Below are 17,538 nucleotides of genomic sequence, written 5' to 3' on the forward strand. Positions count from 1 at the left end.
TCTCAGAAATGATCATGTCTGCAGTCGTCTTAAGACCGCTACATCAAGTTGAATCCCCCTATCGGATCACTAAAACCAAGGTCCTTAGGCAAGTCTCACCAATCAGCAGTCATCTTGGCAACTGCTTCAGGCAGCTGTTTTGGAAGAGGACATGAATCATGTTTCCAACAATGTAGTTGGTTACACAACAGGAGAGGTGGGATATATGTAGACAACTGCCATTTTGGCACTGCAAACTAACCCCACACACTTCTATGGAGGATTCTTCCAGTGCTGTGTCTCATGAAGTCTGCAAAAACGATTTGATTGCATTATTGCATAGATATTGCATTATTAAAGGAATCTTATGTATGCACAATGTTACTTATGTTACATGTTACTTACTTACTTACTTACTATGTTACAGTAATGACAATGTTATGACTGAAAAAAAATATATATTTTAATTTGATGAAGTAAAGCAGCGATACAAAAAACTCCCCAGCAGTGTTTTCTAACCCATTCAAACCCAAAATGCTTAACTACTGTTTTCCTGAGACAAGAAATGTAAAAAAGAAACTAGAGTCTGATCAGGCATCTCCTTCAGCAAAGGCCACTTTAATTACGTCACAAGGCCCTTGTCCAGCTCAGCTAAACTTAACACACACCCCTTGGACTCGACAACATCTTAACTTTAACATTCTTTCAGTGTTTGTTCTTATTACAATGAGATCTGGCAAGATCATTGGAATGTCCAAAGCTTATCACAATGATGACAAGGATATGCTTCATTTTTTTCCTCTCAGAGATGAGTCCATATTGTTTACATTCAAATGGTCTACTTAGTTTTGGGTGTTGGGTTAGTGTCCTGCAGAGTCAACATTTCTGTGGTGAAGATAATCCATGTTTGATTTTAGGTTTTGTCTATTCTTTTGCAGAGAATGTTGATTAAACACCTGGATAGCTGGTGACAAATCTATCAAATGTCTCAGATTTTAGTCTCACAGTTCTGGTGGCTCAAAATGTCATCTGTGTTTGTGTAGAGCACATCATGGTTTCAGTACTATCCTCTTCAACCTGTTCAGACTTTATCCTCAGCTTTGGGCTTCCCGGGCATGGTCCTGGAGAGGAGTCTAGAGCAACCTCGACAAACTCATCTTTAATTCTGCATGGCAGTGACGGTTGGTCAACAGGTACGTTCACTGAGCCAGCCGTAGAGTGTCCGAAATCTTCTGTGTTACTGTTCCCTGATTGAGACAAAAAAAAGTTCATTGTTTTTGAGGAATGGATAAATCACATTCACTGTGTGCAGATTATCTGTAGAATTAACATAAAATCAACTGAGAAATAAACTGCCTGTACCTGTGCTTGTACCTGTGTTTGAACCCACAATGTGCTGCACCAGGAGCTCGATGTTAGAGTTCAGGCGGTCCACCGAGGATGACAACCGGCCTATGCTGCTAACAAACTCGTCGTGCGTTGCCTCAAGCTGATGAAGGAGCCGCCTCTTAATTCTGAGGTCCTCCATTGCAACATCCGAGGAGGGCCGCCTCTTCAACTTGCTCCTTCGGTAGGCTCCCAACGAACCGTTGAGTTGTTGACGGCAATCCTCGATGGTCTCATCGGTCAGCGACTCTTCGCCTGTTGCAGCGGAGCTGGCGGCGGGTAGGCTTATATCTGGCTTTGTGTCGACAGTCTCAGTCTCCCCAGAGATGTCATGCCTCCCTTGTGATTCTTCCCAAATGGATTCACAAAGCTCAAAAAACAGCAGGATAACTCGCCCATGGCTTCTCTTTTGACCAGTCTTGACTGCCTGCCTATACTTGTTCCGTATGTTCTTTAACTTTGATGTCAGTTGATCTGTGAATACAAAACATGCCACAGTCAAGCACCTCATACAAACTAACGTGCATGACTCTTTTCCCAGAACCTAGTACTAAAAGAAGAACACATTGGCTTTTGTTGCTGCTCCATACATTAACTTAAACACAAAGTTAGAAAAAATGGCTGCCCAAAACCATTTTTAATCAATTTATGAAGTCCAGGCCAAGACAAAAACAAGCCAGAGGTGAGTTGTACAGTTCAAATCTAGGCTGTCTTAGACACATCTGAAGCAGAACTGCAGCAACGTGGTAGTAGGCAGGTGTTGGCATGAGGCTGACAACACAGAGCGGTCAGAGTGAGCTGACAGGCTCCCATTGTCCACATTGAGCACACTTGACACGAGGGACTGAGACCAGACGTGACGCACATACTGGGCACCAGTCACAGGCGTGAAGCTGAAAGCACAGAGCCGGCTACCGAAGCAGGTTATAAATGTGGGCAAAGGGCACAAATTCCATCTTGCGCTTCAATATATATGTTCAACAGAGATGCTCTTCCAGGATGCTGCAACACTACCATTACGTTTTTGGGGTACACCTGATACTTTGCATGCTGAAGTGATAACCTCCACAAGTCAGTGTGAAAGCCTACTTTGACAGTGCATGGCCCTTTGTTTGAGCCCCGAAGCAGACCAATAGTCCCCACTATGCATGAAGTGTACCCATAGCTGCCCCTGCAGGACCATAAGGGTTGGGCCATGAGGTCAGCACTTTAGGTTGGTAGAAAGGATTTAGATGCTGTAGCATGCAATCTCACAGGGGGGATTTCACACTCCATTCTTTGATGCTGCCATTTGCTGTGATACACCCTTGGTCTGTCTTATACATAAACTGGGTGGATGGCATTTAATTATTTCCTGTCTCAGAATAAGAGTGCAGTTGAGGACGCTCTGTCATGGGTAGAATTCTTGTGAAATGAAGGAGAAGGAGAAGGTGAATGAACTGTTGTGTGTAGCCAGAGAGACGGTTGAAAAAAGAAGAATGTCAGCCCAATCAGCTATGATAAGGGAAGACATTATTGTGATAAACAGAGAAGCGCAACACCTGCAAACGTAGTGTATTATTTACATAGATAATGCATCATTTGCATCTAAACATAACATTTCGGAAAACTTGCAATACAACAATTACTTGTGTTTATATAAATCACTGGGAAAGTTTCATGGTGATATTAGTAAGTTTAAAATGTTACGCTAGTGCCTAAATGAATAGGCTAAACATTGTTTAAATAACAATTATTAAAAACCGAGACCATTTATTTCAATGTTATACAGTGTAGGTAGGCCTACTCATATACAGACTACTTTAAAAATCTAAGACAAAATATGATGTATAACTTTTCCTCAAACATTATTACTGCCGAACTTTACTTTATGGCCCTCACTAATTGACTCTGAGTAAGAAAATAGCTGCCCGTATAACTGTCCAAGAGAGTTACCAAGATGGCCACAGAGTGGGTGGGGGGACCTGTCATTAAGATAGGAAGATATTTTCTCCTTTCAACTCAAATTCATGCGCTCACTGATCCCCTGGAACAATTAAACAGTATAACGAACAGAAGACATAGGCTACCTTTAGTGATCTCCTGCTTTTTGTGAGGGAACTCCTTTCCCATTGAATCGCCAGTCTCACATGTGGGGTAATTCTCAAGGAAACTATGCAAAATGTCCCAGTATTTGCTGCAGGATGACTCCCATTCCATACCTTTTGCCGCCATAGTCACTTTGTAGTCCAATGTTACTTTCAGTAACAATTTGACTTCATCGTCAGTCCAAGAAAGGAAAGAAGATTTTGTTTTCACCATCTCAACGTTTTCTCCAACAACAGAGTTCTCCTGTTGAACGGCTAGTGCATGCCCAGAATTGGTGAAGTGGCAACTGCATGAATGGCCATCATCTGATCTGTGTGAATGTTTGAGATTTGCACTTTAATGGTCTAATGTGGACACTCACAGAAGATAGGCTACGTTTCAATCTGTGTTGGGCACAGTGAAAGCTTGATCTCAGTCATAGGTCACATAAGCTACGAGCCATAATGCAACTGAAGCGTTGGGACTGTCTTGTTTATTTTTCGATAAACTGATTTTTTTGCTAACGGATCAGTGCGCTTGCCGTTCACTCGCTTCCAGTGGGCTACGCACATGTGTCCTCCATTGCATGTTCAATCAGTCACAACAATGAAACGTGGATCTTCCGAAATCAACCAGCTATCTCCACGACTCGCTTCACTTGCCCGTGCTGTTTCCGCCGTCTCGACGTCCACCTTCATGCCCTCTCACAAATTAACTGCTAACTGTAGGCCTTCCTCTCAATAGACGGGAAATCGGTAACATCAACCATTTTGGCAAGCACAATGGTTGTACCTGCATAAATGTTCACGTATACAGCGACCACAGACAGTAAAAGAAGACACGTAGAAACTCTGAGATATGTTTTGAAGCGATGTATCAATACTTATTCTTCGTGCATGGCCAATGGCTTTTGGTGCTTTACTGCCACCTTCTGCATAGGAGTGCGGGTCTGAATACATCCCTTTTAAATCAATAGGTCTACAATATTCTTCTAGCATTGTTCCCCAGAATTCCTTTTATGTTCAGTCTTATTTTTTACATCCTTTAGTTGTCCTTAGTTTGTCTTTATTGATGGTATAAGGGTGATGTTCTTTAACATGTTCTATCGTTTATTGACACAGTAGCCTAACTTGCATGCCTCATCATGGGTCAACCCTGTATGCCCACTCTATACTCCTGCTCAACACTCTTTTACTGTAAATTGTCTGCCTATATTTTCATCCAAAATCTTGGCTTTAATCATGCTTTTAATTTATTTCTGGTTTATATTGTACATGATTGCATATTTTACGTAGGCTACTCGTCTGCAACTTCAATCCACATTACTCACCCAAAAAAGTTTTTCGTTCCTGATTTTTTTTATGACCTACTTGCCAAGTGCATCATACACACTATCTTGCCTGATTCTGAACGTATATTCTGTATACTTATTAAAGCTGAGCTGGAATCAGATCATAATGATTCTATTCTACCCATAATAAAGCCAACCATATAACAGTTAATTCATACACAGCCAAATCATCATTGATTATTTTGCCGTTTTATCAGTTTTAATTCAGGGATTGCATATTCCCCTCCTACACTGCTTGCAACCTCTGTTTAAAACTGACGGAACTTCTGAAGTTTTTTTGCAGCCTAACTCTCCAGTGGGGTATGGAGCCCCCCAAGGGACGTGTATTATTGAGGTCAGAATTTATTTCTTCAAGCCCCATTGCAATAGTTTTGGATTCCTTCGCAATGTTTTTGTGTTCCCTTGCAAAGTCAAAAGTGTTGAAGCAACTCAGTACTATTGCAAGTACACTAAAGAACCTCTAAAAATAAAAATTCACCTCTAAAAATCACTCCCTGGCCCTTTGTGGGCCCCAAAGGAGATTGTCATCACGTGACAGGTTTGGTGCTGGTGGTGAAGACCTGTCATAAATAAGTCCAAACTGCATTAGCAGCAGAAATGCCCCTTGAATAAACTCCCAACCGGGTATTTCAAAGACCACATAAACAATTTGTGATTGCATTATTATCATTTTGTGATTTAAAAAGAAAAAAAAAAAATTGTTCCCCTCAAGGAGAATGCTGTTGCCCACAAGTGACTCCACACACAGGCCTATGTAGGCCATATCCTGTTCGATGGTGAACATTGAGTGGGAAGAGATAGCCAAGTTAACAAATGTTAGCTGTGATTGTGTGGAAATGATAGACCAGACAATCTCGTTTCACAAAGAAGGCTCAATCAGGCAGAATGTCTTGATAACTGTTGTAGGCTACATTCACACTTTTCAGTATCAGTTGGGGAATGAAGGCAAACCTAAGCAAGTTCAACTTAAGTTCACATTTGGTCAAGATTGTGTGAAAGAAAGTGAATCTCCATGGAAGTGCTAAGTTAAATTCACAGAAATACTGTGCTTATTTAAAACATAGCCTACCTATTGGCCTATTTTTGCTAAATGTGACCCTGTAAAGCGTAACCAGTCGTTTTGGTAAAATAGCCTATATTAAATTAAGTTATTGTGCTCACGTGAACGGCCATAAACTAAGCTTTCCAACGATATGTATATCGAGGGTATTACACAAACTATCGCTAAGATAACCGCATCCAAAGTTGACATGGTTTTCCTGTCACGATATGCCAGAAGAGGAGAAATCACCTTTTTAAGCGGCGCGTGCACAACGGGATGACAGCAAATGTGTTGAATCTTCGCCGGGTTTAACAGTCAAAACGTATGTATTTCCGTGAAATGCGTTCACGATATGAAACTGTAGACTGTATACAGTCAAATTATGCAAAAACGTGAAATTCAACATTTTAACCCGGAAGTTTGTTATTGTTGATTTTCTCAAAATAACGTTGTGCGCAAAATGACTGATTTCGCTTTGAATGGTCACAAATAAGGTTTCAGAATAAATCATACACAGAACTCTAAAACTGTTTTTGTACAAAGTCTAACTTAAATTCCAAAGCAGAGCACTGATCTGAAATGTTGCTACAAAATTATTTAATTTGATTAAATACATTAATGCAACCTCCTTCCTTCAGTAGATGGTTATGACTCACTAAATCTGCCAGAGGTTACATGTTTCAACCTGTATCAAGAGGGAATCTAGCTTAATAATTCATGCAATGTTGACAAAAACAATTAGACGTGTAAAAACAATATAAATCATTTTAATTGGGTGCAAAGCAGTCATACAAAAAAACTAGTGGGTTTTATAACAAATTTTAGCATTTTTTGTTGTTGTTGTTTAAACTAGAGCCTGATCAGTTTTTATTATAACACAAGGCTCTCACTTGCCCAGTGTAACTACACTTAACATGCACATCCTTTCACAATAGCATCTTCAAGATGTGCTTATTTCTTTCCTTGTTTGTTCTTATTACAATGAGATCTCACATGCCTTTCCAGAAGCCTTTCAGTCTTGAAGACCTTTGTGCAGTTAGAGCAAAGGAAAGATTCTTTGCGTTCATGTTTCCTGGAAACATGCTTCAGTAAGGTGTCAGGGCGCCTAAAAGCCATCCCACATTCTAAACAGGGGTATGGCCTCTCTCCTGTATGCATTTTCATGTGTCTGGCAAGATCTCTGGGAGTCCCAAAGCTTTTATCACAATGTTTACAATCATATGGTTTAGTCCCTGAATGGCTGAGCTGATGTTGTCTAAGATGTCCAGTCGTGGTGAAGTCCTTTCCACACTCATCACATTTGTATGGCCTTTCTCCTGTATGAAACCTCATATGCACAGCTAGACCATCAGCTCGTGAGAAGCTTTTCTTACAAACTGAACAACTGTGTGGCTTTTCACCTGTGTGAATGTATGTGTGGACAAGGAAGTTATCTTTCCGCCCAAAGATGTGTCCACATTGTTAACACTCAAATGTTCTACTTGGTTTTGGTTGACCCTCATCTCTTAGTGTTGGATTAGTGTCCTGCGCAGAGTCTGTGTTTAGAGATGTCTGTGTAGAGCACGTCATGGTTTCAGTCCAATCCTCTTCAACTTTGACCTGTTCAGACTTTATCCTCAGCTTTGGGCTTCCCCGACATGGCGCTGGAGATGAGTCTAGAACAACTTCATCAAACTCGACTTTAATTCTGCCTGGTAGTGATTGGTCATCAGGTAGATTCATTCAGCGTTAGTGTTCCCTGATAAAATAAAAAATAAAAAATAAAAAAATCAATCACTGTATATATCAGAATATGTTACTAGACAAAAAAGTTAAGGCTAGTAGGTATGAGGCAAGCTACCTAAAAGAGAGATCAAACGCAGCAGTCATAGAACACTGTAACATGTGGCAACAGCTTGTAGCCTAGTAGCCTATATAAAATACATTATCATTTTTAAAGGTAAATAAGGATGCATATTTCACATCTTCATGGCCACATGAAGTGCACAAAGGTTCTCGCTAATATAAGCCTTTGTGCACTTCCAGCCTCGTTAACTACCAATTACGTAGCCTACACATTTGCCTATATTTTGATTTCCATATGATTTCCTCCGTCACATCTTCAGTCAGTCACATCATTGCACTGTGGAACTCTCCCTTCACTAGCCTGTATGGTCCACCTTTATGCTCCTCTCCTTTTATTTTATTGAAGGTTGGCATACTAACATACTGGTGCGTGCATTAGGGCCACCAACTGTTAGCGGTGTGGAACATTAATGGGTATTAGAAGTTTATTTATTACGCTAAAGGGAAAAAGGGATATATATGGAAGCCCATTTCCACCACTAAATAAAAAATCTAGACTAAATTGTGAGTTTATTTCTCAAAATGTTTTTTTTCCAGAATTGCGCGTTTCTTTCTTACAATTCTGACTTTTCCCCTCACAGTTCAGACTTCCCCACCCCCCCTCACAATTTTGACTTTATTTCTCGCAATTGCAAGTTTCTCAGAATTATGATTTTTTATTATTATTCCTGGTATGGCCCTCTAAGCTAGGCTACCTCAGAGTTCTCGGATTGTTCTGTTAGGAAAGTTTTAAAAAATAATTTCTGGTTAGCAAATGCTGCCTGTATTGTAATAATAATGCGTCAACATGTCTAAGATCAACGAAAATGTCAAAATTAAGATAAGGGCAGTGTTTGTAAACAAAGACCACATAACATTACATGATTGCATCATGAGATTTTATTTTAAGACGTGTTCTTCCCCTCAAAGAAAAGGCTGTTGCATGAGACTTATTCCATACACATAGTGGATACATTGAATGGAAAGTGATAGATAGCCTAGATTTACAGGTGATAATAGCTGTGATTGTTTGGAGATAACAGGCCAGACAATCTTTTCATTTCACTTAGATAACTCAATCAGCCAGAATGTCTTTCACAACTGCCACATTCACACTTAACAGTATCAGCTAATGAAGATAGAACCGCTATTTAAACAAAGAAATCTGAAATGTTGCTATTCAATTATTTGAATTAATTAACAAGAATGTTCATCTTAACACATTTATGCAAGCTGCTTTCTTCAGCATTGTTTCTTCTTGCAATGAGACCTAATGTGCTTTTCCAAATTCCCTTTTCTCTGGTAGACCTTATCACAACTTGAACAAGTCAGTGATGTTTCACGTTCATGTTTTCTGAAAACATGCTTCTGTAAGGTCTCTAGACGCCGGAAGTTCATTCCGCATTTCGAACAGGGATACGGCCTCTCCCCTGTGTGCATCCTCTGGTGTTTGACAAGATCATTGGCATGAGCAAAACTCCGGTCACAGTAGCTGCAGGCATATGGCTTGATCCCTGCATGAGTGAACTGATGTTCTCTTTGGTGTCCACTTGTTCTAAAGGTCTTGTCACACTGGTCACATTTGTATGGCCTTTGTCCTGAGTGGATCCTCATGTGTACAGTCAGGCCATCTTCCCGCGAGAAGCTTTTCTGACAGACTGGACAGCTGTATGGCTTGTCACCTGTATGAAAGTACGTGTGCACTATGAACTGATCTTTTCTCCCAAAGCAAAGACCACATTGATCACACTCAAATATTTTTCTGGCCTTTTCTCTTGCTTTGCATGCTTTCTTGCTCCTTTTGTGAGTAGTGTTTGGCACACGATCTGCTTTTTCACCACTCTCTGGTGGTGGGACATCTTCCATTTTATCAATATCATTTTCAAACACATCAGTCTCTGATTTAAAAATCTCACACTTTAAGTCCATCAATGTGTCTTCGGTGTCTAAAGAGGGCATAGAGCGGATAACGTTTCCAAACCAGTCCTCTTCTAATTTGACCTCGGCAGATGCTACTTTCAACCCATCAAATTCAGTTTTTATGACAGGCTTCGATGGTTTGTTGCCCAGGCCAAAATCCACAAGCTCAGTTTTATGAGGATGTTTCACTGATAGGATGGCCAAGTCGGCCATCTGTAGTCCAATACGTGGATGTGTGCTTGCCCCACAAATTCCCTTTGATGCAGTCACTGGTAACAGGCTGGTAAACCTATATGATAAGCAGAATAAACTGAATTATATCACTGCAATCTTACCGTGGCTTTTAATGGCTAGGCTTCAACACTGATACATAAGACCACACAAAGCCAAGTTTGAAGCATATAGCCTATCTGTGCTCACAAAATAAGATTTTGGTTTGATGTCACAATTAAAAAATTTACAGGGTTCAATTTTTTTGTAGCCTACATACATGTAGTATGGATTATGTTTTCCAAATGTCAAAAGCTGTCTCCTGTCTCAAAAGCTCCTGTATTTTTTCAGAGCTTTCAGCATGACTAACCCATTCAAGGGTTTCAAAAAACACTGAAATGTACTTGAATACTTTGCGAACTGTTGTTAATAAGCTGCATGACCATAATTATGTAGCCTATGTTCTCTTGACAATAATTGAAGAGGTTTTCTTTCATTCATTGATATCAGTACACCAAACAAGAAAAAAAACCGAATACTATAATATAGACTAGCCTGGGTGTTCCCATCCTGCCTTGCGCGGTGATCTCATTTGAGAAGTGGTAGGTGCTACTGTAATATAATATAGCCTCCTACTCCCTCTAGCCTACTTGTGACCACAAAGTTTAAGAAAAAAAATATACTTTAATGTAAATATTCTGAAACCCGCATTATACGCATAGACTACCTGGAAATACGTTTTTAAGACTATGCCCAAAACGTGAATCTAATCTAATTGTCTATTTTTTTTATACATACTTTCTAACAAACTTACCTTGTTATTGAGTTTTCTTTATTGTTTCAAAATAGAGCACAGCGGCCTTCACGTTGAACTTGCTGAACTTCAATTGTTTGGAAACGAGTCTGCTTGCCTGAAACCAGAGACGGTCGCCAAAGTGACGGCAAAATGAGTGAGGGCAGAGATCTATGCCTAGGCTAGGCACCCTGTTGGTGAGGGTCCAAGGATCGCTAGCTATAGCTAATGTAGACAGACAGCTCCCATGTGTTAGGTTCCTAACTTTGAGTTCGTAGGTCCGCCGAAATATTCAAGCTCTGGTTCCAACCTCATCAATCCGCACCCAGGGATTCAATGGAATAGCTGGCTCCGTCCTCTTTAATTAGTCTGCCACAGGCTACACACGCCCTGTAAACCATATACTAGCCTGGCCCCGCCCAACTAGATCTTATTTCAGGGTGTTAACAGCCTATTTACACTGACAGACTTTGACAAGATTTGGGAAAGATTCTTGAAAGATTAGTCTTTTGAGTAACGCTTGAATGAGGGTCATTAGTTCAAAGACTATCTTTCAAGAATCTTTCTCAAATTTCGTCAAAGTCTGTCAGCACAGTTTTGTCACTAAACCATTAGGCCTTCTTGGCATACACCATAGATCATTCTTAAAAAAAAAAATGTGTTGACAAGGTAGCCTATCAATAAAAAATTAAAACAAACAGGAACATTTGCTTTAAAAATGGAACCCTGACAAATACCAAGTTTGTGAAGTTTGGAATTGGATTTTTCCAGGCTAAGGTGAACTAGGCTAGACAACCAATGGCATGTTTAAATGTCAATCAGATTGTTTGTGAACCATCAGAGGTAGTCATGGCATAATTGTTAAGCTACAGCCTACTGATTATTTTATTTTAATAATTGTGATTATTTTTCTGGAGTGATTTCTGCCTTACAGTCAAGGTAAAACAAAATTTCTAATAGGCTATGTGTTCACTGTGAGGTTAGACACACAAACTTGACAATTAATATTTGCTTAGAAAAACAAATGTCTGGTGATGCCACTTTTCAGTCTTTCATTGTGGTTGGTTCCTAATGGCATGGTTTAGACAAGGTATCATGCAAATCAAGTAAATGTAAAGATACAGGTCTACAAATGAAATGGAAATTAAACAGTGCAAAATGATGACAGAATGTTTTTTTAAAATATAAAATAGAATGAAAAAAAAAAACGTCTTTCATAATCAGTAGGCCTATGTTAAATCAAAAGCTCACATTCTGGGGCATTTTAGTCACTTGAATTTATTCATATGGGGGGGGGGGGGGGGGGTGTATTCTAAATATGCCATGAATATATTCAGGATTACTGTTATGAAGGACAAAATACAAATTTCAGACTCCACAAAGTGGTATGACCAAATGTTTTCTCACACATACAGTATCCAAGGCTGTCCTGCAATGTATGCCTGAGTCAAACAACTCCAAGGACCTGTGGTGTTAGAGGTGCTTGTAGTGGCACAGTCTTTTCTGCAGGTGGCACACTGGTACCTTTTTACAACTCCGGTCATTCTGTTGAATCAGACTACAGTATACCAGCACATGATGATTGGTATGTGTTATAGTTCTTTTGGGGGGGCATTTGTGCTACTAAATGCTTGAGACATCCTTCATCTAACGATTTTTCAGATTGTCCTCCTACTTAAGATTATTCTGTTGACATACCTCAAACGCAATGTTATATTACTTACAAGTGGCTGTCAGAAGAGCTTCAAAGTAAAGCTGATGGAATTAAGGGGCAGTGTCACTAAATGACATGTTGCAAACAAGAGATCAGTACAGGTGTAAAAGCACAAGCTCACTTCCCGTAACCCCAGGTGTTTGGTTTCAGATTTCTTGAGATTTCAATTCAGTGTCATACTTAGTGCCAGACATTTTGAGGACATAATCACACCAGGTTCAACACAAAGATATAGGCCGACATAGCTGATATCACACAAGAATACTCACTTACTCTTGAAATACCAGTTCCCCTCAGAATATCTCAGATACTGTGCAACATGTGTTATCATCATAATACTTGTAATCTCATAATGTAAACAAGGAAGAAAGTCTTCCCATAGTTGATAACGGGGAATATAATTCAGACAGTTGTGATCAGTTCAGGTGCCTGTCTAAGTGACATCAGCTCAGTTCTGGCATTTTTCTGTTGACTTCAAGGTTTTTCCAATTATTACTTGGCAAAATTGACTATAGTACCACCTATTCTTTTTTTATTTGCATGAAAACAGTGCAAGTGCTTCTATCATTCCAGGTCTGCAGATTGACAGGTGTGGTTTAGAAGGTGTTTCTTTGTCTTTTTAGAATGTTGACTGGCCTGTCAGTTTAGACCTTTCTTGGCAGGCAGGCACATTCATCTCATAGACAGTATGAAAGTTGACGTTCAGGCTTTCTCCCTCCTCTGTGTTTGAACAAGCTGAGTGAATTATACATAACAGTCGTTTGGATAGTGCTGAATAAATCAGGATACACCAGTCTGATATGGAGAGGCTCTGGACATAAATAAATGAGATGCTTTAATGGAGCTTAGCCTAACAAAGACCTAAGTAGGTGTTGTTTTAGGAATATGTAGAAGGAGATAGAATGTCTAGACTTCAGACGTATAGTGAAGTCATTTTAAAGTAGAAGTTTGATTCCTTAACCGTTCATTTAGCTACCCCGTCATGTCAAGTCAGTTTATTTTTATAACACGTTTAATGCAACAGGGTTGACCAAAAATGCTTTCCAAATATAACAATACAATATGACTTGATATGAAGACTTAACAAATTGATGATGGACTTAATTATGATGGATTTAGGGAATAAAATGATGGGAGGAGGTCATGCGTTAAAAAGCTGGTGCAGTATTTAGGACTGAAGAAATCACAGATAGTATATTGTGGTGCTAATCCATTGAGGGCTTTACTGTAAAGACAAATAATATTTTTGTCTCTTTGGTATGTCACAGGTAACCAGTGCAGTTGAGTTCCAATTAGCCCTTTTCACGTGATGTCAGACGAAGCGTTGCTGGGCATCCTCCGGCATGTCCAGCCGCCGAATACTACAGAAGAAGAAGAAGAAGCTTCTGAGGATACCCAGCAACGCTTTGTCTGACATCACGTGAAAAGGGCTAAATTAGTAATCTGGCAGCTGCATTTTGTTGTAGTCTTGCTGTGGAGTGGGTCAAACCAAAATGTAGGGAGCTACAGCAATTCATCCAGCTGATGAAGGCATGGATGGATGTCTCCAGGTGTCGTAATAAGATAGAGAGGGTTGTACAGTAATTGAGCTGTAGTTCAAAGCTTTAAAAAGTTATACCCTTCACCATACAACTAACTTGTTCATTAGAATTCAAATACAATCCAAGAAAATGGCAAGATTTTTACTAAGCCTACGGGGTAAAAATTGTTGCTACGCAGGAACAAACCTTTTTTTGTCACTGAGTTCTGATTGCAGAAAAAGGGAAACACTGACGGACAGTCTTTCTGCAAATCGTGCTTTTTCCACTTTGTTTAGAAGCCATGAGTTCTGGAGTTGCTCAGCTTTGATGTGAATTTTCCCTTTTCTGCATTTGATGTGAATTCACAGTTGTTTTGTCCTCATTAGTGAGCTGAAAAAGATAAGACAAGTGTGTGTGTGTGTCTGTGTTTGTGTGTGTGTGTGTGTGTGTGTGTGTGTGGTGTGTGTGTGTGTGTGTGTGTGTGTGTGTGTGTGTGTGTGTGTGTGTGTGTGTGTGTGTGTGTGTGTGTGTGTGTGTGTGTGGTGTGTGTGTGTGTGGTGTGTGTGTGTGTGTGTGTGTGTGTGTGTGTGTGTGTGTGTGCGTTTGTGTTTGTGCGTGTGTGCGTGTCTGTATGTGTACAAATATGATGTGGGCGTATGTGTGCAGATGTGTTCATGCATTTCAGGTATACACATGCACAAATACACACCTGAATGTGCATACAGATTCACAAACACACGACTGAAACACCCAGCACCAATTCTGCTCCAGACACAAACAGAATTATTAACATCATGATAATTCTGCACTTTCGCAATGCATGCGTGCGTGTGCGTTTCCGTGTGTGTGTGTGTGTGTGCGTGCGTGCGTGCGTGCGTGTATGTGTGTGTGTGTGCGTGCGTGCGTGTGTGCATGCGTACATGTGTCTTAAAATGAACCCCTAAGGGCCCTTCTCATATTCTGCTCAGGCCTCCCATCATCCAGCGAGAGCAGGCAGTGAGCAGGCTGGTTCTTTTATGGGCTTTAGGTCTGAAATATTCAGAAGGCCATCTGATTTATGGGAGAACTGCTGCCTTACAACTTTGCCACACTCATGCCTGATCATCTATGACCAACAGCCAGAGTTATTCAGGGACCTGTGCTATTAGCCATGTCTAGGTCCACCATAAACTGGAAATAGCCTATAATCTGTCTGTCAGCTTCCTCTCTTCCCCTGTCTTATGGCAAGACAAACTACTTCCACCAGACTAGACAGTAGAAGTAGCCTAACTCACAAGAGAGAGACCAGAGCAGTAAACTGATCATGTGAGTGAGTGATAATTACATGTTGAAAGACTGTACCAATATGCAATATGCACTGCAGTGAATGGCTTCTTGATTACAGTAATGAAAAGGTTGCGGGTAGTGGATTGCAGTCCTGGGGGGCAGGTGCTGTCTGCCAGGCTAATGACACACAGCACAGGAAGAGAGGGGATGAAGAGAGAGGGCTTATACCTCTCACAGAGCACTCAAACAATAAGCTAATGCTTTCACCAGGTGTGATAGCCTGAATGTTATGGTTCATCGTTCAGAAATGAATTAGAAGAGCAATGTATGACATCAAGACTATAACAATTCTTGGTTTGTTGATATAGGCCTATTATTTTAGTAAAATACAGGTGTCAATCAAACATTTTATTTAAATCTTCATCAACTATAGTAGGCTAGGCCAGAGAGTGATTTGTAAATCACAACGAGAATTTTTGATGGTAAAACAAACAACCGGAGTCCCGTGAAGATATCAAGAAGGCTACTTACATGAAGAAAGTTAGGACCATTTGAATAATTAAGAATTCTTTAAAGATTGATAAATATCTCGAATTTCTACATCTGTTGCATATGTCTCGGTCTCCCTCTTTCTCTCTCCCTGCATTCCCCCTGAGAGAGAGAGAGAGAGCGAGAGAGAGAGGAAGAAGAAGCAAAACGGCACGTTCAGGCAAAACTCCACATTTACTTTGAGCTTGACTGCATCCTCTCTCTTTGACTTGCTGCGAACGCTTTGGGAGTGCCACTCAGATATATTTCAGTCGTTTGCTTTCCTCCAACGCATCACTTTTGATCGAAGAAATATATTTGCTGGCAAGAGGAGATCTAAGTGCTGGATAGAGTACCTGAGTGAAACCAATTGAAACAATGTTTGAGATTGCTCTGACACTAGCCAGACTGGGTATACTCGGGCGGTGAAAAGGAATGTTCCCCGTGGCATCTTGCATCGAAGTGATTATCGAGTCGGATTAAAAGTGGGAGAGCAGATCTACACTGTCTTATTTGACAGTTGAACTGTTGTTTGGACTACATTCAGATTGCCTAAAATATGAAAATGTCACCCCCGGATCGAAGGAAAAATATGCGCGCTCTGGCGTTGGAGATTGGAATACGAGTTTTGCTCTTTGGAGTTTTCGTGTAAGTACAGACTATGCTATTTGTGAAATTACCATTCATCTTGTTCGACCCGTTGCTCTGTCTCTATTTCCTACGTTAAATGCATTGGGCTTTCTTTTCTAAAATCAAATCTCCGTGCTTCTCTAACCAAAGGCTGGGTGCACTTTCTTTGCTCTCCAAACCGTTTAAAATATGCACGATTCTGTTACTGTCTGTTCGCGCTTTTCAGCAGATATTATGTGGTTTGTGTGCAAGCTAATAACAGGACGAAGCTGTACCTGGAATGTACCTGGCTTCATCGTTATTATTGTTATGGTCTGTGCTATGTTTCAAATGTTTTCGATGCGTGGTGCTGAAAGGACAGCACGGGTCCTACGAATTCGTCTCCACATTACCTGTTAATGGCAGCTCTCGCCTAACTCAAACAGGTTGTATCAACAAGTTCATTCATAAATTCTTAATAGTGGACAATGCCAGTTCTAGGTGACAACCTTTAAAAAGGAACCGCATGCATCTATGCTCGAGTGTTGTATTCAGATTTCATCCTCCGACGCGGGCACATGTCTAAATGTGTAGCTTACATGAGCCGTTTAAATGCCTTTCAGAAATGCATGCCATTCACTATGTCATCTGATGCAACTGTTCCTCCTGTGCGGTGGAATTCGGAAAGAAGTGCGTTCTCATCATTTTAGATTTTAATGTAGTAGGCTAGCTTCATGTGGCTACAGGCAGATTGCGCTATCATTAACCTGTCACCCCGGTTGGTATTTATGCTTTTTAATTAGTATTCAAGTGCAAAGCTTAGCCTATCTATACGCATTCTTTCATTCTTTTTAGTGTCATTTCTAAATCCTGCGAAGCACCTGTAGTGGGAAATGTATGAATAGCCTACTGTGCTGGGGCCCCAATATTATGTAAATGAACATGTGAAAACATATGAAAGCTGAGGTGAACCAATAATTCTTATGAGATGAGACCATTTAGGCTATGTATGTTAACAAGGGACCTTGCCCACACAATAAGAGGACCATTCCCTTAGCTCTGAATTAATGTTCATGTCATATTATCTGGGAAGCATCATGCTTGTTTTCATAAGTCGTCAGGCTTAATGCATGTAGTGAGCATACATTCTTGTTCAAAACTCAAAATCATTCCTACCTGACTAATGGAGACACTGATGGAGACTTGACAACCAAATGGATAGTCAACTTTACAATGAAAGCATGAAGTTAATCGTAATACAAACGTTATAGGATTTAGAGGCCATTCAATATCCCCACATCAGTCAAAATTTAGATTTTCTAAACGCGT

At 40.3% G+C, this 17,538-nt stretch overlaps 1 protein-coding gene across 2 annotated transcripts; it reads right to left on the reverse strand.

Annotated features, from left to right (window-relative positions):
* Positions 1 to 469: 469 nt before the first annotated feature.
* LOC134063762 (uncharacterized) lies at positions 470 to 4,335 on the reverse strand. 2 transcript variants are annotated; one of them, XM_062519462.1, is made up of 3 exons: positions 3,567 to 4,335; positions 1,342 to 1,839; positions 470 to 1,226 (listed from the first exon to the last, which is right to left on the reverse strand). In XM_062519462.1, exons 1-3 carry the CDS (start codon positions 3,664 to 3,666, stop codon positions 997 to 999), a joined length of 828 nt encoding a protein of 275 aa, XP_062375446.1. In that variant the 5' UTR covers positions 3,667 to 4,335; the 3' UTR covers positions 470 to 996. The 2 variants fall into 2 exon arrangements, with proteins under 2 accessions (XP_062375446.1, XP_062375445.1); XM_062519461.1 differs by having other exon boundaries at positions 3,435 to 4,335.
* Positions 4,336 to 17,538: the final 13,203 nt, after the last annotated feature.

This window comes from Sardina pilchardus, chromosome 18 (assembly GCF_963854185.1).
Source record: "Sardina pilchardus chromosome 18, fSarPil1.1, whole genome shotgun sequence".
NCBI lineage: Eukaryota > Metazoa > Chordata > Actinopteri > Clupeiformes > Clupeidae > Sardina > Sardina pilchardus.